Source organism: Simochromis diagramma, unplaced genomic scaffold (assembly GCF_900408965.1).
Source record: "Simochromis diagramma unplaced genomic scaffold, fSimDia1.1 OVJJ01000685.1, whole genome shotgun sequence".
Classification (NCBI taxonomy): Eukaryota; Metazoa; Chordata; class Actinopteri; order Cichliformes; family Cichlidae; genus Simochromis; species Simochromis diagramma.
Window position 1 is genome coordinate 12,532,488 of NW_024387477.1, and position 25,139 is coordinate 12,557,626.

The 25,139-nt window shown below is 40.3% G+C and overlaps 1 protein-coding gene across 1 annotated transcript; it reads left to right on the plus strand.

Moving 5' to 3' along the window:
* The first annotated feature begins 7,560 nt into the window (after window positions 1-7,560).
* On the plus strand, window positions 7,561-24,805 carry LOC120724400 (neuronal acetylcholine receptor subunit beta-2-like). The gene is made up of 7 exons (XM_040016601.1): window positions 7,561-7,822; window positions 7,940-8,074; window positions 15,573-15,718; window positions 15,867-15,911; window positions 17,566-17,675; window positions 22,666-23,656; window positions 23,839-24,805. Exons 2-7 carry the CDS (start codon window positions 8,023-8,025, stop codon window positions 24,001-24,003), a joined length of 1,509 nt encoding a protein of 502 aa, XP_039872535.1. The 5' UTR covers window positions 7,561-7,822; window positions 7,940-8,022; the 3' UTR covers window positions 24,004-24,805.
* The last annotated feature ends 334 nt before the right edge of the window (window positions 24,806-25,139 follow it).

Here is a 25,139-nt window from a genome sequence, read left to right on the forward strand (position 1 = left end):
TCAAAAATAAGAAGCTGGAGTTTTCTAAGGCAAAATAGAGTCCTAGATAATTGCACATGGATATTACCATCAAATCTTGTGCTGTGACATTTTCTTCCCAACCATGAAAGGTGTGTTCATCGTTGGTGATTGGGTCAGGTGAGTTGGTTAGTCAAGCAAAGTTATGATGTGGTCAGCAACTATTTTTGTGGTTGCAGACATTTTCTAAGTCCTGCTAGAAAAGGAAATCACCATCTGTCCGTCTTCTGGATTGCAGATGGAAACATGAAGTGCTCTAAAATCTCCTGGTAGATGGCTGCATTTACTTTGGACTCAGTAAAATACAGTGGGCCAACCACCACCAACACCAGGCACTCCAAATCATCGCAGACTGCTGAAACTTCATTGCACTTTGAATTAAAATGTATGGGAATGCTAAAGCATTCTGATTGGCACATTCATTTCAGACTTATTTTTCATTGGTGGATTGGTGGTTCAAATCTGGGTAGCTGGAGGCAGTTGATGAATTTTGGAATCATCTTTTATGACTGGATGATTTGAACTGAAACCATTTACCTGTCTGTAGTGGTTTCTCCCACATTTCAACTCATCTAAACTATTTTAATGTCTCTGTTTTTAGTCTGTATAGTTTATTTTCCCACTAAAACAAAGTCTTAAAATAAAACCAACAAAACAGCCCAAGATTAAAAACTATTTCACCTGTTCATTTGATGCCAGTTCCCCACTTTCTCTGTCTGTCACTCACTCACTGATACTCACACACACAGACACCAGTTTTAGTTACTCTTGTTAATATGCTAACAGTAAGAAACAGTTAAGTTTTCTTAAAAATAATAACACTAACATTTTATGTTAACAACATTTACTGGACTTGCGGAGGTATTGTGAGAACCCTAAGAGAGTTTTGAGTTTTTGGAAGAAGCCTTTTTTTTTCTTCTTCTTCTTTTTCTTCTGGATTTTAAGGTCTTCAGACTTCTCTGTGACACTGATAACAGATACAACTAACTGGGACACGGATGGAGTTTCAGAAGGAGTTTCCTCTCAGGGAACATCAGTCACTGGCAGACTTTCAGAAGAAGGTTCTTCAACTGGTGGAACATTAGGCATTGACAGGTTTTCAGAAGCAGGTTCTTCACTTGGAAGAACATTGTACATCTGCAGGCTTTCAGAATGAGGTTCTTCAATTCCTAGTATCATAACCCCTCCAAACAAAGAACCATAATGCTGCCCTGCTGGCTTTAGTCAGGACTTGACTGCAGCAGCATCCTTTTCACACTCCAGCTTTGACCTATGCTATAGACTCATGTGTTAAGCTGCATGCTGTATGCCCCAGATAATCCAGTCACATCTGGTTCTTTATGGTGTGGTCAGCAGAGCTGCACTGAAATGTTTACATATAGAGATGACAGGAGGTCATATGCTTTTAGTCCTGTGTTTCATTTACCTCCCATTCCATTTGTTTGGGATTGCACTTTGCAAACAGAAAACAGTGCTGTGCACCTGTAACATATGGAATATAGGCTTCTCTTTCTGGCCCGCAGTAAAGATGATGTGAAAAGCTCACTGTTGCTCTATTTTTACACTGCCTTGAACACACTGAGACTGATAAGCATGCTTTAAAATTTAATCCACATACCTACAAGTATGCTCCAAAGGCACATCACCAGTATTTGCAAAAACTCTAATTGTGTCCAGTATAATAGACTTTGATAAATAGTAGCTTAGCCTTCGTATAAGAACAGTATCCAATGCGGTATATGAGGCTGAAAATTCATCCGTATATTCATGGTTTAATCCTTGGGCTCTCACAGATACCCCGCTTCCTTTAGTACATGGTAGAGCTGCACAGGTGCTCAATAGAAGTTTGGGGATATGCTCCAAGGTTGCAGCCTCCAAAGCACTTAACTGAGTTCTGCCCAGATAAGATCCATGTAATACTTCTGACATTTTTCTCCTGCCACCAGGGAGCTCATTAGAGGTTATACGCTGTTTGATTCAATGAAGACTAGAGGAGAAAGAAATGAAGGTAAAAAGGTAAGCAGGCACATGAATGGTTCACTAGCATATACAGTTAGAAAAAGACATAGATTGAGGGCTACTGATGAGGGTAAGAAACACAAGATATAGGCAATGACTTCCTTCTCTCACTACACATCCACTTTGTCCTATCATACTGATTCTGTCCCACTGGAACAATGTGATGACCAAGCATGACAGGCTTTAAGAGTGGTCTCATCTCATGCTGTCAGGCTGAGACAAAAATATCCCCTTGTGATCTGAATTTATGAGAACTTTAATGCAGCAGGGGAATATGCCTCTTAACCTGGGAACACTGCTAGTGACTCTGCTGCCTGGAGGCAAGAAACAAACTGTAAAATAATGGGGATGCTGGTCAGTAGGCTCAATTATAAAGCGCACAATGATGCAGCTTTTGGGGAATAGATGCACTTAATGTGAGTTTACTGCAAACACAAGGGTTTTAAAGTTAAATGCATGACTTGTTTGGAAAAGAAACATGTTTATGTTTTTGTGGCTGTCTGTTGGCCAATGTTATGGCACGGGCCATACAGGCCCGTGCCATAACATTGGCTCCACCATGTTAGGCAAATAGTGTGGGAAGCTTCGGATCATACTGTTTATCTCCTTCTCTGTGCTTCTTGTTCTTCTTCCTGTCTTTCTGGTACATCTTAGATGATCTTAGTTTCAATGTCCAAAGAATTGTTTTATTATTGTCTCAGAACTGTGTGTTCTTGAGTGTAACCAGTGGTTTGCACCTTGTTGTAAACCCTCTGTATTTCCATTCATGAAGGTGTCTCCTGATTGTTGAATTTTTCTTATTCATGGAACTAATTATGTTGCTGTGCACTTTAGCAGTTTTCTGTCCTCTTCCAGCGTTTTTGGTGTTCTTGAGCAGGTCACTGTATTCATTCTTTTTTAATAGTACACCACACTGTTAATTTGGCCATTGTAACTTTTTGCTGTTTATTTCATTCATTTATTTTTTTCCATCTAATGACGGCCTCCATCTCTTGGCATCAAAAACGTCATGTTGCTGTACCTCAGTGAAAAGCTACAAAATACAATTAAACACTTTGAATCAACAGATATTATATCTGCTTCATTTGTCATGAAAATATAAGTGAACAGGACTCACCTTGCCATGAAACTACTTGTTAATCAAATGTTAAATTACTTTTGAACCTAAAAATGGCTGTAATTCCTCAGCGAAATCTATAAATTCAAGCCAAACAATTTGCACTTCACTCAACAATTATCTTAAATGTTTATTTCAAATTTAAACTCCACTGTGGTGGTGGCCTAAAGAGGCAGAAACATTACTAGACTGAAACAAAAACACCTTCTGCAGAACTACAGACATCCTTATGAACTCTGAAGTCTTGACAGTTTGGATGTGTGCTTTAAAAGGTTTGGATTAGGGACAGAATAACTGTAAATATAAGATTTAGGACTTTTCTTTTCAATTTTCCAATGATGCCATTTTTTGTTTGTTTTTACATGAAATTATAATGTAAAACATATGTATGTTTTAACTTTCAAGAGGCTATTGGACAACTTATTATTAGCATCACCTTCCCTGGCAGGCAAAATTCAGACGAAATCAGGCTAAATAAATACACTTTTTTGCAGTGTGTTTTGGATGTAGGGTTTATTGTTGTTCATCCTGTTTTTATCAACTGACCTTTGACTTCTAAAAAGGCGAATAAAAAAAAAAATCATTATGAGGAAATCAATGTGATGTTAGGGGAAGCCAAAAAGACTAAAGAATTTTTAAAATCTGTGAAATTATCTGGTAATAATATGACTTAAATACTAGAGATATGCATAGTTTGCATTTAATTCCTCCAAAATCACAACAGTAGGCTTTTAAGATAAATCTAAGAAGGTTTTTCCAGGTGTTATTTGTGAGATGTAAAAGCTTTTACCACAGTCCCGTCTATTTGTGTGTTTGTATGCGGATGCATGTAATAATGTTCATCTCCCATATATCAGTTACACTATGCACAAAGCAAGACTAAGGCAAACAAAGATTTTTATCCTTTAAATGTACATGAGTGTTTGCTGGTAGGCTCTTCAGAGCCACAGCAATCCCAGCAGTGAGCTCTAAGTAACCCTGATTAAATCTGGCCTCCCTCTGCTCCTCTCCATTGCTTTTAGGATGCAGAGATAATGTTCATTAGCAGCGACGGGTGGGGATTTTGGGAGGCGGATGCTCGTGTGTTGCTCATGTGTGGCGATAATGGGGTCTGATGGGAGGTTAATGCTATTTGGTTGAATATGAAGCTGTGACTATTATGTTGTATGGATGTTACTAGAGCACTAAAAATTCCACCAAAATTCAAAATTCTAAACACTGGGGGACGTGTGCCACAACAAGTCCACAGAGGCTCGAGACGATGCACTGCCAGACACCACAGCACACTGCAGGAGGTCCTGTATCCATACTTTGACTGATCAAAGCTGCTTTGGTGTGTCTTTCGGTCTCTGCTGTTGCCAGGAAACCTTATAGAGACACAGACTATGAAGCCACAATGGAATAATAACTATAATGGATTGCATTTATATAGCGCTTTTCGGGACCCCTCAAAGCGCTTTACAATTCCACTATTCATTCACTCTCACATTCATACACTGGTGAAGGCAAGCTACAGTTGTAGCCACAGCTGCAGCCACAGCTGCTCTGGGGCAGACTGACAGAAGCGAGGCTGCCATATTGCGCCATCGGCCCCTCTGGCCATCACCAGTAGGCAGTAGGTGAAGTGTCTTGCCCAAGGACACAACGACCGAGACTGTCCAAGCCGGGGCTCGAACCGGCAACCTTCCGATTACAAGACGAACACCCAACTCTTGAACCATGATCGCCTCAGTATCAGTATCAATGTATCAGTTATTACACTTACTGTTACTGTTCAAATTAAGAAAAGAAAAGAAAAAGTAACGCTTAGCAAATGCTTGATTTAATGCAAGCTGTGTCATGGATTTCCGAGGCACACCGTTAAAAAGTGCCACTACCAAATCACTTTATGTGATTAGTTCACTTAGCTGATCATTTAAGGAACATTAACTCACAGTTTCTTCATATATAAATGGATGTACAATGAAATTAGCAGGATTAGGTACTAAAAACTTTATTGTAAGATTATTTATTTGCTAAGCTTTTTTCTTTTTTTTAAAGTTTGATACATTTTTTTTTTTCCAAAAATATGAGTTTATTCCTTCTTTCAAACTTCTCACCAGATGCATAGATTTCCACAGTAAACACGAGTACGTATTTATGATTGTCTGCATCCTCATTTTGACTGTGGACCATTTGCGTACAGTGAATTTAAGAACCCTGTTTGAGATGATCTGAGCTTTGTGACAAGGTGGGTTATTCTGCTGGAAGCAGCCATCAGAAGATGGATACACTGTGGTCATGGACACGGTCAGCACAATACTTGGGTAGGCTGTGTTGTTTAAAAATGTTCAGCTGGTGCCACATCATTATACAACCACCAGCAGCAGCCTGCACTGCTGATATAAGGCAGGACAGATCCATGCTTTCATCTTGTTTATACCAAATTCTGACCCTAACATCTGAATGTTGCAGCACAAATTGATACTCATCAGGTGAATGTTTCTCCAATCATCTATTGTCCATTTTTCCTCTTCTAGCTGGCAGGAGTGGTTGACCGGTGTGTGGTCTTCAGCTGCTGAAGCCCATCTGCTGCAAAGTTCAAAATGTTGTGCATTAAGAGATGCTCTTCTGCATACCTTGGTTGACTCTTTATGTTACTGTTGCCTTCCTATCAGCTCAAAGCAGTCTGGCCATTATTCTGTGCCATTCATCCAGATAACTACCAATTACCATTATCTGTAAACTCTAGATATGATTGTGTGGGTAAAAAAATCCAAGTAGATAATCAGTTTCTGTAATGCTCAGACCAGCTCCTCTGGCAACAACAACATGCCTAAACTAAAAGTTGCAGTTCAACTGTACCTAATAAAGAAGCCAGTGCACTCTCTATTGAAGCTAAAATAATTTTAAATTAATTCATGTATGAAGTAAGTGTGAAAATTCTTTGTCTGATGCTCAAATGATCGCATAACGTGTCAGGAGCTGATAGCACATCTTGAGTTTTTTTTTAAATTCATACTATCTTTTAAACCATTACTGTGTGAATTACATTAGTGATTTTTAAATATACTATTTTGAAAATTTCGCTGATGTTGGAGAATCCCCAGGTCTTGCTTAAGGCATGAAACTGTGATCCATCTCCTCCACTAATTCTTGGGAAAAAAATCTTATCTTTAATTCACATTGAATATATGATCTTCAATCAGCTTTTTTCATTTTCCTCTCTTTGTTTCCTGTCTTATTCCTCCTCCTCCTCTCTGTCCATGTAATTAGCTGGAGTCGTTTTGTCTAGCAAATTTAAGACCACGTCTTCCTTCTGCCCTCTCCTCCTCTCACATCACCAAAGGGAGTTCTGGGTAGTTATACTTCACTGATGTGTGCAGACTCAAGAAGCCTGCAGCTTTTCCATTCTCATTACACACACAAACCAGACCCATAGACCCACCAGCTGAGGCCAGTTCCACTGTAGGATAACTATAGTTGACTTATTAAGCCACAGATCAAATATATCTGAATTCCTCCTCTCAGATTTTTGTGAGGAAACAGATTTGATAAAGTCAGTGGGATTTTCCCTTTTTAAAATTTCTGTATCTTTGTGTTTTGGTGAAATCATACAGCTGGTTTGATGATGACTGACAGTGATGAATGATTTTATTGATCCCCGTGCAATTGCTCTGGGGACTCCAGCTTCCTTCCACAATCCAAAGAAATGCATGTTAGGTTAATTGGTGATTCTAAAACCTGGTTGTAGGTGTGGATGTGACAGTGTTATGTTTGTCCCTTTGTTGACCTTGTTGACCGGTATAATCTATAATCCCAATCTTACCTTTTGAGAGCTGGGATAAGCTCCAGCCTCCCCCAGAAACTCTGAGTCGGACTTGAGAAAGTTGTTCCAGTTGTTTTGTATTTGACTGGTGAAACTGGTGTTCAGAGTAAATGTGGATTTGGACAAAAGCTGTGTGGTTTCTGAATCTCTCCATGATAACCTTTATTGAGTTATCTTTTAGTGGACCCTGACCTTTGACCGCCCAGTGGGAGAAAGACAGCTGAATATCCTATATGTTCATTTTGTATTACTGCAAGTGGCAGCCTTCCAGGATTTTATATATACATGCTAACAGGGGCAACAAGACTTCTGTTTTACTGCCAAGAACCTACTTCGGCGTTATTAACTACATTTAATCATTATTTAATTAATTAAAAGATTGACTTTATTTTTTCTCTACTTTTTCTACAACAACTTTACAAAGTAAAATTCCACTTTGAATTCTCCATAAACTGGAGGAGATAAGGTTGGTTCGGGGTGTTTAATATCTTCCCTGGGGGGTTTCTAACCGTTATCGCTTCCTGTTTGTTGTCACACATGTTAAACTGAGTCGATCGAGGAGGTGCAGAGCGAAACTGACGCCCGGTCAGTGAGCGCACTGGGGCGGGCAGGGCGATGCGGTCACCGGGGTACTTAAATCTTTTATCTTAAGAATGGCTGCTTTGGCGATAACGGGATTGACGTATTCCCGCTAGCTCCTCAACTCACTTTCCCAAAGAAAGCGCTGTTTGTAAGGGGGGCTCTGATCTCTACAGCCGGTTTCCACTGCGCGCAATCACAGCTCTAGGATCAGCGGTACAGTCGGTGCGCTCTGGCAGAAAGCATCCAGCCTCTTTATCTCTCGGTTCTAACAGCAATCGGTATTCTTTTCAATGTCCCCGAACCCTCACTCACCGCTCGCAATGAAACCGTTGTAATCCACCCTGTTCATTGTCTTTCTTTTTTTTTCTCGGTTTCACACTTTACTTACTGCAAAGTGAGCGCAGAGAAGAGGAAAACGCGGGGAATACTCTTCATCTGCAAGTTTTCGTGTGTGTGCCGCACTGGAGGGGAGGAAGAGATGGCAGCCCCGGTGAAAGCAGCCCTGGCTCTCCTGATTTTCACCGTGACAAGTGAGTAATCCTTTCCAATCCTCTCGGAACGGGACGGGAGACTTTACTTTATTGGGCTTTAAAATCTGGCTTGGGTTGGCCATTGCAAAATTGCACACCCTCTCTTACACAAATGCATGCCAGTTAATATAACAGGTCTGATAAGTGCTTTCTTAAGGGGTTTAATTTCTTGCATGGTTAAGCCACACTTTTACCTTGCAGACAGAGGTGGTCTCGGGAAAGCAGGCCAGTGGGGATAAGTAGCGGCATTTCCATGCGTCAAACCCTTTAGCACGTGATTTTTCAGCACGCTTCAATTAACTAACACGCTTGTCCTTTAGGCAGAAAACCCACGGAGTTTTAATTACATTTGCATTTTAAGGGCAAGGGTGTGAAATCTGAGTAAGGAGCATTCATTCACACATTTTAGTTTGGTTCAAGACTTCATAGCCTGCAATTTAAATAACAAATCTGGCACCATGCTTTGAAGAGAACTCGCGAAACAGCTGACTGCGTGGTTGTAAGTGCAGATACAATTATTGCTATTTAACCTACATGAAATGCCTTCATTGCCAGTAAGTGAAAAAGACACTTTGATAACAATAGCAGACATTTAAATTGAGAGTTTACTTACTTTAACTTACATCACACCTATCAGATGATCTCCCCACCTACAGTCAAGTAAAGTAACTTATGAGGTCCTAAATCAGGCAGGAGGAATCTATTATTGAGCTGTCAGTGGTGCTGAAATTGGATCAATGTGCAGCTCTACCAGGCAAACCCCAGTACCCATTGTGTTTGCTTCTCCAGTTCAGATAGACAGAGAGATAGAAAAACAGTGTTACAACTACTGCAGCAGAATTAAATTCAGTAATTGAGGGTTTAATTTACCCCCGCTGTCATGAATAGGGCGTGTTCTTACTGGAAGAAAAGTATGCGCGCAGATAATATGAATTCATACGGGGGAATATGGTAAATGTGCTGATTCTTTTCTACTCTGATTGAACACTCAAAGCGATTTATACAACATGCCTCAGTCACACATTCATACAAACACTTTTTTCTATCTGACAATCACACAAACTCATACGCTGATGGGACATTGGAGAGCACAAGGATACAAGGATACCTTGACATGCAGACTGGGGAAACCAGGGATCATAACACCAAGCATGCAATTAGTAGATGACCTGCTCTACCTCCTGGTGTATTTCATCAGTTGCTGTATTAATAAAAATCTCAATATTAAACATGTTGTAAGTTCAAAAAGAAAGTCACTTTAATTTTTTTGAGTATTCAGTAAAACAGCTAAAAAATTAAGCAGGATTAGCTAAGTGCATTCATATTATTTAAAAAAGTACAAAAGTGAAGTTCATGGTTTCAGACTTGCTTGTTCTCTGTAACTTATTCAGTGTCACCTGTGCTCTGTCTGCCGGTGATTCACTGTATGAGTCTGTCACTTCAACCAAACATTCTCATGGCTCCAACTCTAAACAGACGAAATCCAGTCAGCCACTCTGCTGGGATGCATTTGCTCCATTGTGTTGGCTTCCCTACCGTTCTCACTCTGTGTCTCTGTTCCTGCACACCATCTTTTCTGCCTTACTCTATATTTTCACACTTTGTTTGTTTCCTATACTGCAACTTATCTAATATGTTCAGTGCTGCATCACACATTTCTCTGCCTTCTGTGCTCTCAGGATCATTTGCAGTAAACGCACAGTGCTAATGTGTGCCACAGCTACCCTATGAGATGTTTTGCTCATTGTAGGCTTGCAAGATCTTTAACATATTGCACGAAACCATCAGCGTCACCATACCCTGATTCTGCTTCTCTGTAGCTCATGCGTGATGCATTATACGTGAGTGGGCAGAATTGTGCAGCTCCTAGTTTGTGCTTGTAGTTTCTCATGAGTTTAAAACTGGTTTCTCATAACTGCAGATGTATATCTCGCCAGCAGGGCCCAGCATCACTGAGTCAACACTTCATAGTAAACTATTAGTCATTGCGTTGGCAGGATTGTTTGGATGCTGCTCTTTGAAGGAGAGATGCATGCCGATGAAAAGATGTATCGAAGTGCTTTGCAAAGCAAAAAGCAAAAATGAAAGCGGCACCAGGTGGTGCACACCTAAGCAATGCTTCCACTTAGAGGTGACACTGAGCGAGCTGAGCGCAAAAGAAAGGCACTTTTACTGCATCTGCTGTCTCTCTTATATCCTAAATCTGCACATGTTCCTGTCACGCTGTGAACAAAAGAGCAAAGCAGGACAGGAAGACACGAGGGAGAGATTGTGACAGATTAAAAGAAAATCATTGTAATAAGAGAATTTGTTTTATTCTCACAGACAGAAGGACTGTCTGGGATGAGGGAAAGTTTGGGGCAAAACAAGTAAAAGAAATCCCACGAGGCGCAAAAAACACAAAAATCTCTCAGGCAGTAGATTTGCTACGAACAATATGAAATGCGTGGATGTGAGACTCTGTGGATGTGTATGCACGCAGGCCTGTATTTTATAACATGACTGATATGGACAGCATCCTGAGTAAAACCAAAGACAGCTGAATCCTAAATTGTTTTGGCCTCTGAAAGGCCACTGCAGATGGTAACACGCTGAATAATTCACTAACCTGAAAAGAAACCTACAGGATGTAGAACTGTTTTTTCCTCTCCTCTCTGCACTCTTGACTGATGACACAACCTCTCTGTCCATCTGCATCACTCAAACTCAGCGGCACGCCTGAAAGCTTGTTTTTTTTTGTTTTTTTAATTATTTCCATGTTGTGATGGAAACGGTGTCGATTTTATGCGAGCGAGAAAGACTTTGAGAATAATCTCTGATTGTGTCTGCGTCTCCGCGCAAGTAAGATGATGGCATTTTTATTTTAGCGGTAATGAATTATTGAGGTGTGGAGAGTGCAGTGAGGCAGACAGGAGTGTGTGTGCATACATGTGTGATGAGACCTGTTGGTAGACTCCCTCCCGCTCCATCTCTACTTAAGCCGTATCCGCATCTTATTTTAGCATCATCTACCATTTTAGCCATTACCGTCGAACCCACCATCTATATCGCATCTCTTCATCATTTTCAGACACATGAAGCAAATTGTCTTTCCCAGTTTGTTCATGCTTTGTGCTGGATTTATTTTTATACTGCCTCCCTTTACATTTTTAAGGCAATGTGACGTTTCTTGTTTCTCTCAGGCTGAAATCAGAGCGCAGCCATGGAACAGCCACAAGCTGAAGTCACTAGAGAAGGAGTAATGCGTTAGGGTCAAACAGCTACAAAACTGTGCATTCAAATTAGAAACCACATCTGTTTAGTTATTTCACTTTGTTCTACTACAGTGCTCTTTTTGTATAGTGTATAGATGTGTTTGAATTTTGTCTATTGCTCCTGCTCCAAATGACTTTTTTACTGATTGTTCTCTGCTTCAGAAAGATTGAAACACTTAGAGCAAATAGCGAAGGCGATGAGAATGATTTTAGTCACGACAGCAATAAAATGTTAATTTTCAAAGTAACTGTGAGAGCTTAGAGACTTCTCTAAAAAAATACTGTGTCTTTATAATCTTAAAACAGTTGTGGGAAATGGTTTATTGGCAGTGCTTAACTTGAATTGCCCCATCTGACAACAAAATTGTTTTCACTGGAACTTTATTTCTGTGCTGGGATAAGCTTTTAAACATGTTTTATTTGTTGCATCCTATAAATAGAATCACATGCAAAGCAAATGTGATAATTAACAAATAGAAACAAAAATAAAATAAAATGGATCTGTAAAGAGTATAAGACTGAGGACTCACATTTATGACATTAGAGGTTGAGTCATTGATCAAAAGTACTGAGCGAATAAAAAAAGAACAATAAATATGAAAATCAAAAGAACATAACAAAGAAAACATGCAGGAGCCAAGCAGGACAGCAAAAACAGACACTGTAACAAGAGTAAGACAAGACCATACACTCACTGGTCACTTTGTTAGGTAAACCTTCCTGTAACTCTTTTTGCATTCAAAACTGCTGTAATTATTCGTGGCATAGATTCAACAAGGTGCTGGAAACATTCCTCACAGATTTTGGCCCATTTTGACACGAGAGCATCACATGGATTCAGCAGATTTTCCAGCTGGACATCTACGATGGGAATCTCCTGCTCCACCACATCCATGGAGGCCATTCGAGTACAGTGAAGTCATGTGCTGTGTGTTATTTGCCTGCTCAAAGCAGTCAGACTATCCTCTTACTGTGGGGCTGATCACCACAAAGCAGGTTAAAAACAGAAAGTAGCGCCAAAAACTAACAGGAAGTAACCAAAAGACAAAATACTAAACACAGACATGAATAACAAACCCCTGTGTGTAGGTGCTAATGGAAAGACATGAGAGAGTGGACAAGAGACGGGAAATACTAAGGGATTTAAAACTACTACAACCAATAAAAACCAAGATCTGAAACCAAAACACTCAACACTGGAATAACCAGACACTAAAAACAGCAAAAGACACAGGACTAAAATTTTAACATAAAAATAACAATGAAATTAACAGGAACCAAAAACTCAGTCACAACAGACTGATTTTCTGGTACGTGATACCTTAAAACTCTGAAATCAGAAGAGCTGAAGGCCACCAAAATCTGATAACCAGTTGATTTGAATTAGAAGTAGAAGCTGGCCTCATACGGCTGTTTATTGCATGTAAACAGTGAATTGTTGTCAGGCTTTAATCCCTTTAAAAATGAAACTCATAAATCCCTGTTATTACTCATCACCATAATATAGCATGATCCTATTTAATTTTATCTGATGATTATACTAATCTGGGAATTGTTTTGTCTCACGCTCTGATGTTTCCATTGTATGTTGTCGTGTCTCTATTGTCCTCTTCTCCTGGCACGAGTCTCCTCTCCCTCTAATCCTGACAGACGCAGCTTTTTGTCTCTGAGGAGGTTTACCTTCGGGGTTTCTTGTCATAGTTGCTCAGACACCGGACACTTCTCCTGTCTCCTGTCTGAAGGTTAATGTAAAGTGACCAAGTGTAGCATATACCTCTTCTTCTGTCACCTGCCTTTAAAGCTCAGATCCTCTTATTTTCAGTCTGATTCTGACATGTTTCAAAACATATTGGTTTCTTGAGTATATCTTGACAAGACAGTTGAGAGCATGGCTGCAAAGCTATACAAGTGAAGTGCCTGAACAGGTGTGTTCTTCTAAGTTGACATACAATGCCATTATGGGATAGAATATGGTTAGAAAATAGATTTCAGTGCTAAAGTTGTTTAAATATACTGTGTTTCAAACAGCAATTTGTTTTTGCCCCTCAGCAGTAAAAGGCTGATGGGGTATTGTCATAGAGAACAAGGCACATCTAATATAAATCTTGGTTCAGAGGTCAGTTTTGGTGAAAATTACCTAGGATTTTCAAACTTTAACCATAGGTGCAAATAATAGGAGGCTGCTATGATATTTTGACTTGCTTCTTCTCAACTTCCGTGTTACTTGCTTTGGCCAGGCAAAGGCAGATCACAGTTTACCTGCTTTGTGTCTGGCAAAGCCAAAGATGACTCATCTAAACAGACACCACTGCATAATAGAGGACTGGCAGCGTTATTCTTCATTAAGACACTGACACAAACCCCGTTATTTACTTTTCTGGTTCTCTGGTGTTTTGTTTGTACTTTTAGGATAAAGGTTAAGATTCAACATGTACTATGTAACATGTTTTTTTTGAAGCTGGTAGTTTATGTTGCTTTGCAAAGCATTAATACAATTCACTTTTTTTCTTTTTCCCCTGCTCGTCATTCTCCTGTATACACTGTATACGCATAGCCAACAGTCATGTCAAGTTTATTTATGAGGCACACACAGAAAAAAAAATGCTGCCACAAAAGCCTCCCAGACCTCAAATAACATAAAAACACACAAGGCAAATCATACCAGGAAACAACACGTTCAGGACAAAACAGGACAGCATAGAAAGCTTTTAAATGGAAATTTATGTGACAAGACTTGTTTGTGTGGCAGCACAAAAGACAATGGCTTCTTAAATTGCAGTTAAACATAAAACAGAACAGATATGCGATAAGTCATCCATAATATTTTCTTTATTTAGTATTTATTCCTTAAAAAACACCAATATTTATTCCTCTTAAAATTGAATATACAGTCAGTAGTTTATATGATGAAATGTCTGGGCATGAGGTGCTTTGAGCAGGTGCAAAACTTGTTTATGTTTTTGTGTTTGTGTATTGAATTGTGACTGAATGCAATTACATGTGATCTGTTTGTGAGACAGTAACACTCCCACTCATGACACATACACACGAGCGCATGAGAGCATGCAGCGGGCTGCATCACTGCAGCACGTAATTGGCGAAACCTGACAACACGAGATTTAAACATCGCTTCACCAGCTAGAGCTTTGGGCATCTGTGTTTTCTCATTCAAGTCCCACTGAAATTAAATGTGAATCGTGAGTGTGTTAGTGGTCATTAAAATGCTTTAATTGCATACACATATATTTTATAGTCACCCAGCCAAAATGCAGGGCTGCAAACAAGGAGGTATTTACTGCAGGAGACTCAAAGTAAAGTTAATGGATGGTCAACCAAACAACAGCTTATTCTGCTGTAAATTTTAGCTCAAGGTTGTGTTAAATTCAAGGTCTACATGAGGCCCCAGTTCACTGTACCCAATAACTTAAGCTGCACGGTAGTAAAGATGTGCTTACTGTAAGCTTGATCTGGCTGCATCATCACAACAAGCACTCGACTGAGATGATGAAATTACGAATAAGTCTGGCTTATTCTTGACATTTTCTGACTGTATGATAGCCAGAGGACATTTAGCTCCGTGAAACAGAATAAACTGGAGTAGCTACTATCACGTATGAGGAAGAAATATGGAATATGTTCACTCTTAGTAATGCAATTTATCTTTTACTTTATAAAATTGGAGCTAATTTATTTTAAGAAAACAGATGAAGACTGTATACAATAGTTCTGGAAACAGTCCAGAGATGCACAACGAGACAAACCTAAGGAGGGATCGGCTAAAATAAGCCAACTGTGGGTTTTTTTTTTGATGTGGCTGTGGCTCAGGAGGTGGAGGAGGTGATCTGCTAGTTGGAAGGTTGGTGGTTTGATCCCTAGCTGCGCCAGTCTGCATGCCAAAGTATCTTTGGGCAAGTTACTGAACCCCAAGTTGATCCTAAAGCTTTATTGGAGTGAATATTAGACAGAAAGAACAGATGTGGAACGATGTTGTATAGAGTTCAGATTAAAGGTAGAAAAATACTCAATAAGAACTACAGTTACTGTTTGCTTTTCATTTACAGAGTGGAACCAGTGTTATATTAGACTGTGCTCACACTTGCTTGTTATATCACAGTCATTAGTCAGTGCTTAGCACCTTTCTAACATGCCTTTGATAGGAGGTTATAATGGGTTGTAATGAGTTGTGATATCCTCTGTAGTGTACTTCTGACTGTTTCCCCCTGTGTGCGTATTTGTGTGTGCAGCTATCCTGTGTGCGGAGGTAGAGGAACGGTTGGTGAATCACCTGTTGTCACCAGAGCGCTACAACAAACTCATCAGGCCAGCTATCAACACCAGCCAGCAGGTCACCATTTACATCCAGGTGTCTCTAGCCCAGCTGATCAATGTGGTAAGAAAACACACAAACAAACCCATAACCTCACATGCTGTGAGCAAAGAGGCATACCCTACTAATGTCAAATGACTGGGGAACACGTTAACCTGGTTGTTGTCAGTGGAGCCACTGCTTAAAGAATTTCCCCATGTCTGTGTTTCAGAATGAGAGAGAGCAGATCATGACCACCAACTGTTGGCTCACCCAGGTTAGTGTCAAAGCACCTTGCTCATTATTTTTTGTTTGTTTGTTTTACGAGGATCAGACCAATTGAAAAATTTGACCATTAGGGTCTATCAGTTCATGAACCACTACAATTATAAATGTACTGTCATGGTCCTGGGTCAGTGACCCAGTGTTTTGAGTTTTTGTATCATTGTTGAACTTTGATTTTGTCATTTTTTATCTTTTCTAGTCTTTTCGTTTCGGTTTCTGTGTTCCGTGGTTACTGTCCCCCCGTCTGTGTTTCTTCCCTCAGGTCATGTCCAGTGTTTTTTCAAGACTCTGTGCAGGTCATGGTCATGTTCATGTTGCTTGTTCTAGTATATATTTCATTGTTCCTTCACGTTCCAGCACAGGTCTTGTTCATAGTTGTCACAGTCGTCGTAGTCATAGTTTTCGTTGTTCTTAGTTTCTCCAGTTAAGGTTTTAGTTTAGGTTAACCACTGTCCCTGCTGTTTGGTTTGCCTTTCTATAAGCCTCAATAAAGGCTCGCCTTTCGTTTAAAGTTCAGTTTTGTCTCCTTGCCTGTGTCCATGCCTGGGTCCTCACTCATTCACACATGGTCTGCCCTGCGAACCGTGACATGTTCTTTAAATGCATTTGTATGTATTCATGTAGTTAATGATAGATGTCTCTTTTTGTCAGAAATAATGGGCATGAGTACCATGGTAATTTTGGGCTTTTAATGACTTCACTGAACTGTTTTCTAGAGTGTCACATACATCTTTAATGATTAAGAAAAAACAAGAATTGGGTGCACAAGTATGAATTTTTTTTGGATTTCCTCTAATCCACACAGTCACCCTATGAGAGGAAATTAGTTAGCATGTTTAGGAACAAGCAAGGAATCACAAAGGATCAAACCTGCCATGAACTGGAAGTTGCTGGAACACCAGCATCACTGTTCACACTGAAGTTACCATGGACTGAAATTATAATCAACAAAGAAACCTCGGCTCCAAAATGAACACTTTCACATTCAACAGAAATTTGCAGCTGCCCACAAGGACAGGCCAAATGTCTTCTAGAGAAATATTCTATGGTTAGATGAGACAAAGATTGAGCTTTTTGGCCACATTGACAAGAACTATGTTTGGAGGAATAAAGGTGAGGCTTTAATACCTAAGAACAATATACCAGCTGTCAAGTATGGTGGTGGTAGCATTATGCTCTGGGACAGTTTTGCTGCCAGTGGTACTGTTGCACAAACTGGATGCAATAATAAAGAAGGACTACCTCCAAATTCTTCAGCGTCGCCTCAAATCAGCAGCTAGATGGTTGAAACTTGGAGACAACTCTGTGTTCTAACAAGAAAACAATCCCAAACACACATCACAGCTGGTTTTGGAGTGGATATAGCAGTCTACCTTTAAGGTACTGAAACTCTGGGGACTACTCTTGAAAGTGGAGTCGTGTCAGGAAACCAAACAATTTCCATCCACTCTATCAGTTCTGACAGAAATAGTGGCCAGAATTATGCCAGAAGCTTGTTGATGACTACCCAAAAAAGCCTCAAATTACCACAACATTCAAGCCCATAATAAATATTTGTAAACTTGTGACCATAACTGTATGTGGCTCTTGATTTTAATTGTTTACTTGTATGTTCATGCATGCCCTTACGTGCCTTTCTACACCAGGGTTGGAATGACTACAGATTAATGTGGGATCCTGAAGAGTACGAGGGAATCAAGAAAATCCGACTCCCGTCACAACACATCTGGTTGCCTGACATTGTCCTTTACAACAAGTATGTCCTCTTTGTGACAGACGCAAAAAATGTGTGTGTGTGTAAAACTAAGTGATGAAAGTAGGAACAGACAGAAAGCTTGAGTAACTTCACTTTAATATTTACAAAAGCCCCATTTCCCTAAAAGCTTTCCAATTCTATCCTCTTACTCAGTCTATCCTCCTATCTCATTTTTAGCCCACTTGTCACTTCTTTTAGGTTAATAAATAGTGAATAATGAACCAACAAATTTTTAATGGCATTGTATGGAGCGTCTGCAGACAGTCTGATAATAATGAAGACTGTTTGAATGTTAGAGAGCGTATGAATCATTCACACAAGGAGATTATGAATTAGAATGGCAGAATCAGGCCTGTTGTAGACAGAGTAAAACAATTTGTTTTTATCTCTTAAGTGTTAATCCGTAAGGTCACCAGTTTTGGTGCACTTGAATAATATTATTTTTTAATCAATATTCACTGCTCCATTTGAGGCTAACCTTGCAGTACGCAGTAGAGACTGCTTCACACTATACACTAAATGTTTACCTTTCAGGTTTTTTAGACTTCCTGTAAACATTTGCAGTTCGTTTATGATTGGAAAGAAAAGCTTCAGATTTATTCCTGCGCAATTCTGCAACTGCTGTGTTGACAGAAACACAGAAATCCAGACTTTCCAACTTAGTTACATTGGAGAGCAGGATATCCTTGTACATTATTGATTGTTTTGTACTGCGAGCACAGGTATACAAAATGATGAGGTGAGAATATCTTGGCACATCTGGAATTTATCTTGTAACTCTGGAAAATGGCTGCAGGGAAAAATCAATACATCAGTACTTCTGCACTGTAAAAAAAGAGGAACTCGGAGAAATAAGCTGCACTGCTCTTATTCACTGGAGAGTCGGCTGACAGACGCAAAGGCCTGCGAACGTCACGTCGTCTGTCACCCATATAGGTCAGCAGATGGGTCTCATCGCCATCTGTTAGTTTCTTGAAAAACATTAACTGTTGATTTTCCCCGTTTAAAATGTATTCAGTGGGAAAGTCCTTCCTTTGTTATACCAGAGAACAAAAGCATCATAGCCAAATGCAGTTTGAGTTTTTGCTGAATTTTGTTTTGTGTGGTGATCAGAGGTTTTTTCATCTGGCTTTTCTGTGTTAAGTTTGCTGTTTTCCCTGTGCCTGTACAGCTTCTCTCTGGGCCACATTCCAGAAACCTGCACTTTAGGTTAATTCCTGATATGTTGTTTGCTTGACACAGTCAAGCAAAGTCAAGCAGCTTTGCACAAGCATGCATAAATAGGTACTGTTTTTTCTACCTGCCCATAGGAGAAATAATTTGAGAATATAATTCTTTGAATAGTAAAAGTAATTTTATTTCTGAATTTAAGAACAGTTGTTGCAGAAAGGTAATATGAGTGTGAAAGCTGTGTCTGCCTCTTTAGGCTGCAGGAATAATTACACTGAGCCCACGGTTGATGTGGGCTTACGATGAGGAAAAACCACAGTAGTGGTAATCTGCTTTGTTTCCTGTTAATGGTTTTATTCATTAGACCATAATGTTTCATTTGAAAGATGAATTTCTTTTTTGTTTGCAGCATCAGAAATCTTTTTGTAGGCGTTCTCCGCTTTCGCGCCACAGGATTTAATAAACTCATTTCTGCAGTGTCTTGATGCATGCTCAGTCATCCAGGTAACTAAATCCCAAAAGGTTGATTCTGTTCATCTGGACATAGCGTTTTCAGTGGGAGAAAAGTTTTGTCAGTCAATCAAGTGACTTCTTCTGTCTCTGGCGACTGCAGGTTTCCCCAACCTTACAAATAGTACATTTGCACAATGGGCTGGTAGGTCAGTTCCTTGATTGTTAATATGCAAATTCTCATGACCAATGATCAACAAACACTGATTAAAGCCCATCGATCAAAGACCATAAGTACCATTCACAGAGAGTTGGGGAATGGCCGCAATCACAGCATTGTAAGATGGCGAAAGTAAGATTTGCATGAAAAGGGAAAGACCATCTCTGAATCGAGGAGGAGGCCTAAGGGAACATCTTTCACCATCTTACAATGCTGTGATTGCAGCTGTTCCCCAGCTCTCTGTGATATTTAAGTCCAGTAAGTTGTGATTGGAGCATTCATGACCTTGTTGTTGAGCACATTTCCCAGTTGCTTGATTGGATTGATGTCTGCACAATTTAGACCAAGTCTGTGAAGGTTCTCAGTCATCCAGGTCATCGTAGTCTAAGGAGCTTGGAGGAGAAAAGTGTCTGGACTTCTTTAAGTTGCTTCAAGCAACTTAAAGAAGTCCAGACGCTTTTCTTTCCAAGCTCCTTAGACAATTTAGACCAAGTCAACACCTCAAGCTCATTTATGAACCATTTTTGCTTTGAGGCAGGGCACATTATGCTGCTGAAAGAGGCCAGAGACATCAGGGAAAAGCATTTCCATGAAAGGGTGTACATGGTCTACAACAATGCTTAGCTAGGTGGTATGTGTCAAATATACACATGGATGGCAGGACCCAACGTTTCCCAGCAGAACATTGCCCAAAGCATTGCATGCACCCGGCCATCCACAGGATGTAAACGAAAGACCAGGCCACCTTCTTCCATTGCTCCATGGTCTAGTTCTGATGCTCACGTGTCCATTGTTGTCACTTTCAGCATGGACACCCTGACTAGTCTGTGGCTGTGAAGATACATGCGCAACAAACAGCAATCAATTGTGTTTCTGACAATTTTCTATCAGAACCAGCATGAACTTTTTTTTTGACTATTTGAGCTACAGCACCTCGTCTGTTGGATTGGACCACACAGGCCAGCCTTAGCTGTCCATGTGCATCAGTGACCCTCAGCTGCTGTTACCTTGTCTCTGCTTCATCATGGATATCAGACCACTTTTGATAGATATTGACCACAGCAAACAGGGAACAACCCACAAGACCTGGCACTTTGGCGATACTTTGACCCAGTCACCTACATCAAACTCACTCAAATCCATACACTTGCCCATTTTTCCTCCTTGTACCTCATCACCTTTGAGGATAAAATGTTGCTCGCTAATCTATCCCACCTACTAACAAGTGCTGTGATGAAGAGACAGTCAGTGATACTCAAGTTGCCTGTCAGTGCTCATAATGTAATGCCTAAAACGCACCTCTGAAGCTGCAGGGTACTGAGTTATCTACTGAGCATTTAGGGTTTGGAAACCTTGTTTTAGGGCATCCCAGTGTTGCTAATGAAGGACAAGCAGCTGTTTTTTATTCTCTTCCCAGATTTATCCAAGTTTCCCCTTAACTTATGTAATAATTTACATGAAAACAACCTCTTGTGTCATGACAAAATCTCCAACAACTGTTCTTGAACTCTGAGTCATGATTTTCATCGGATCATGGTGTTTTATGATTGAACTTCGGCTTTTAGGCCAACATGGAGAAAAGTTCCCAAAGTGCGCAGGATAAAAAGGGAAACTTGAGTTTGAAATGAAACCTCAGAAAACATGCGTGATTGTTCTCTCAGCTACTGTAACCACTAAGCTTGAGTCTGACAGAGTCTTACAGTTGTTTGAACTGTTCTTGTGTTTTGACCTTATGCTTGCAGGCATTCAAATTTTATGAATGGAGATTGCTCATCAGCTGAAGGACAACCTGAAGAGCATAATAGCTTAAGAGACCAGTGAGAGGTCATCTATCTAACTTCAGGTTGAGGTCTAACTTTGGGAGACCTGAGGTCACAGTAAGCAGGTGGGACCTCTGCATTTTTTATTAGTCTGGATATACACAGCAGCCCCAAAGCATTAGAGGCAAGTGGGATGGTTGTATTCCTGACCCACTTTATAATTGATAGGCCACTTATTTATAATGCATCCCCTGCAGCCCCGATGAGATGAAGAAAAAAGTCAGTCTCAGCAGATTTGAGTTGTGAGGGACAGGTGTTGCCTTGATGCCAGCATGTGTCCCAGGCCAAGCTCTTCCCTTGAGATGCTAAATGCATCCTTTGGACTTCAAACTGTTGCATGCGTCACCTCTGCAGCCTCGTGGTAGCAGTCAGGCAATCTTTTACTCAGCATTTGGTGAATGAATTAACATAAAAACCATGTTTGTCTCGTGCTAAAAGTCTGTAACAGGATTTCTTGACTTTATTCAGAGAATAAAAGGCTATTAAAAGGCTATTTTAATAAATGTGATGGGATATTGACGAGTGTCCGACAGCACAGCGTTTCTTATCAACTGAAGCTAAAAGTGTGCAGCTGTATAACAAAGCACAATGTTAATTAAAATCTGACAATAGCCATTATCAGACTGAAACAGCCAAATGTTGTAAAAAGGCAGAGTTGGGTATATCAGTGATATTGAAGAATGATCAGATACCAGATTATCAATCATTATAGGAGCAATTATTTTATTTACACAGTAATTAACGCTTATTGTTGACTTTAATTTAAGTTCATTAAGTAATTTTGTTTGAATGTGGCTTCAGCAACTCATACCACCAAAACCACATCACTGTCTGAAAGCATTTTGGAAATAAGAAAATGAACATACTGTACATAGGTGTGTTTGTTAAGAAGTACAAGCTCTCACAAGAGGATTATTTTTCTTCACTGAAAGAGCAGAGCACGCTCTATCAACTCAAACCGTGTCAGCTTTCCAACCTAACTCTGTGTCCGAATCATAGATGTCCACAGAAAGCACATTATTCTGGGTGAAAAGGGGCAAACAGCGGACGCTTTATTTTAGGAATTATTTTTTGTTTTTATTCACAGTTTTGTCTGTCTAAGGAAATCAAGTTACCTGTAAAGTTAAGCAAAAATGATTTGCATTAAAACACTCAAGTGTCCTTGAGTGTTCTCTTGTTTCAGTTGGCGTATCTTTGTGAGTATGCTTGAAGCGCCTCAGCTGGCTCCTTCAAATACAAAGAAGCACTGGTTTAAATGATGTGATATGGGCAATCTTTTTGTGAGTGCTTGACTTTACTGACTTTATCTCATCTCCTGCCTTTTCCTCAGTGCTGATGGGACATATGAAGTCTCCTTCTACTCCAACGCTCTGGTCTCCAATAATGGTGAAGTGGCCTGGCTCCCACCAGCGATCTACAAGTCGGCCTGTAAAATCGAAGTCCGTGATTTTCCCTTTGACCAGCAGAACTGCACTCTCAAGTTTCGCTCTTGGACCTACGACCACACGGAGATTGATCTCATCCTCCTCAGTGATTACGCCTCACGCGATGACTTCAAGCCTAGTGGCGAGTGGGATATTGTTTCCCTGCCTGGACGCAAGAATGAAGACCCTAACGATATCAGATACCTGGATATTACTTATGATTTTATTATCAAGAGAAAACCTCTCTTCTACACCATCAACCTGATCATTCCCTGCATCCTGATCACGTCGCTGGCTATTCTTGTCTTCTACCTCCCATCAGACTGTGGTGAGAAGATGACTCTTTGTATCTCAGTCCTCCTGGCCCTTACTGTGTTTTTACTCCTTATCTCAAAGATTGTGCCACCTACGTCTCTAGCAGTGCCTCTGATTGGGAAGTACCTAATGTTTTCAATGGTGCTGGTCACCTTCTCTATTGTCACCAGCGTTTGCGTGCTCAATGTGCACCATCGGTCACCCAGTACGCACACCATGCCTCCTTGGGTCAAGCGTGTCTTTCTGTACCGGCTCCCCTCTTTCCTCTTCATGCGGAGACCAGGAAGTTCCAACATCCGTGAACGGTTCCGGAAAAAACACCAGAAGCAGAAGTACTCTGACCGGAAGCAGTGTGGAACAGAAGTTGGAGGTGGAAGCTCTGTGGGAATGGCTGATTCCTCCTCATCCTTCTTTGTCAATGAGGAGTCAGCCAAGCGCTATGGCTGGAGGGTCAGTGACTGCTCAGAGAACACAGAGTTCAGGAAGAGGATGACGCTCAAGAGCAACATTGACGTGGAGGATGCAGTGGATGGAGTACGTTATATTGCGGAGAAGATGAAGAGTGAGGATGATGATGAAGGGGTAGGTGTTTTGAAGAAGTAATCGGATCTATATCATGATTTATATGCTTATATATATAAAAGAAAGTACTTCTTTCTTTTGTAAGGTTTAATCATAATCACTTGTTACCTGAATCTCAGTTCACTTTAGTTCAGACTCATGAACACAAGTGGTTAATATCCAACGTCTTTATCTCTCTGCAGATCATTGAAGACTGGAAATACGTGGCGATGGTTATCGACCGTCTTTTCCTGTGGATCTTTGTGTTTGTGTGTGTAGTTGGGACAATGGGGCTCTTCATGCAACCTCTTTTTCAGAGTTATAACACCCCCATTGTTGAGGACATGGATCATAAATCTGAAACTTGATGTGACTCAGAAGTGACTTTTTATTTCCAGAAGCAGATTTTAACACATAAAGTCATATGTCCGCCTCTCACCTCACTCTGACTGGGAAAGGACGCATTTTAGCCTTTCCATTTCCTCCTCCCCATCCCTGCTCTGCCCTTTGAATCTTACACATACCCCCCGCAGTCCTGTAATCAACTCATCTGCCATTCACACAGGGGCTGTGATTGTTTTATTTCAGATGATCTGCCACCCCAAGCTTTATAACAGAAAAAAATTAAGAAAAAAACATAACCCAAGGTGTTTTTTTGTGTTTTTTATCTGTCACAATATTTACTTCAATACCTTTATCTAAAAGGTTGGGATGCTATGCAAAATGTGGTTGTATTCTCATTTCGGAGAGCCAGCACAAGTCTGGGTGTAGCCTCTTGTATCAGCCACACTTTCACTAATCCCTATAAACAAATGCGTGCAGACAGCCATGGCTGCATGAACCACCAGGCAGCATAGCATTCAGTACAACAAGGCAACAGCCTTTATACCTTTACCTGCAGCATCACTTTGCTTTAAGAATGTGAGTGCTGGACAGACCACAACAGTTTGGAGCATTATGAAACAAAAAGAAAGAACTGCACTGCAAAACAGTGCTGGGAAAACTGCTTCTCCCCTTCCTGATTTCTTTTTCTTTTTTCTTTTTTTTTTTGCATATTTCTCACACTTAAATATTTCAGAGCTTTAAAAAGATTTTAATATTAGATAAAAATAACCTGAATAAATAGAAAATCCAAACTTACATTGGGCGTAAAGCTAACACAGCAGAACATCATGCCTGCAGTCAAAGCAGGTGGTGGTGTGATGGTCGGGGGCTGCTTTGCTGCCTAAGGACCTGAACAACTTGCTGTAATAGATGAAGACTTAGACCTACCAGAAAATCCTGAAAGAGAATTTCTGGCCATCAGTTTTGCTCCAGCGCACTCAGGTTATACAGCATGATAAAAAATACACCATCAAGTCAACCTGTGAATGGCTTAAAAAACAAAAATGAAGATTTTGGAGTGGCCTAGTCAAAGTCCAGACTTCAATCCTGTTGAGATGCCTTGGCATGACCTTAAAAGACTGTTCATGACCAACCCCCCCTCAAACATGGGTGAATTAAA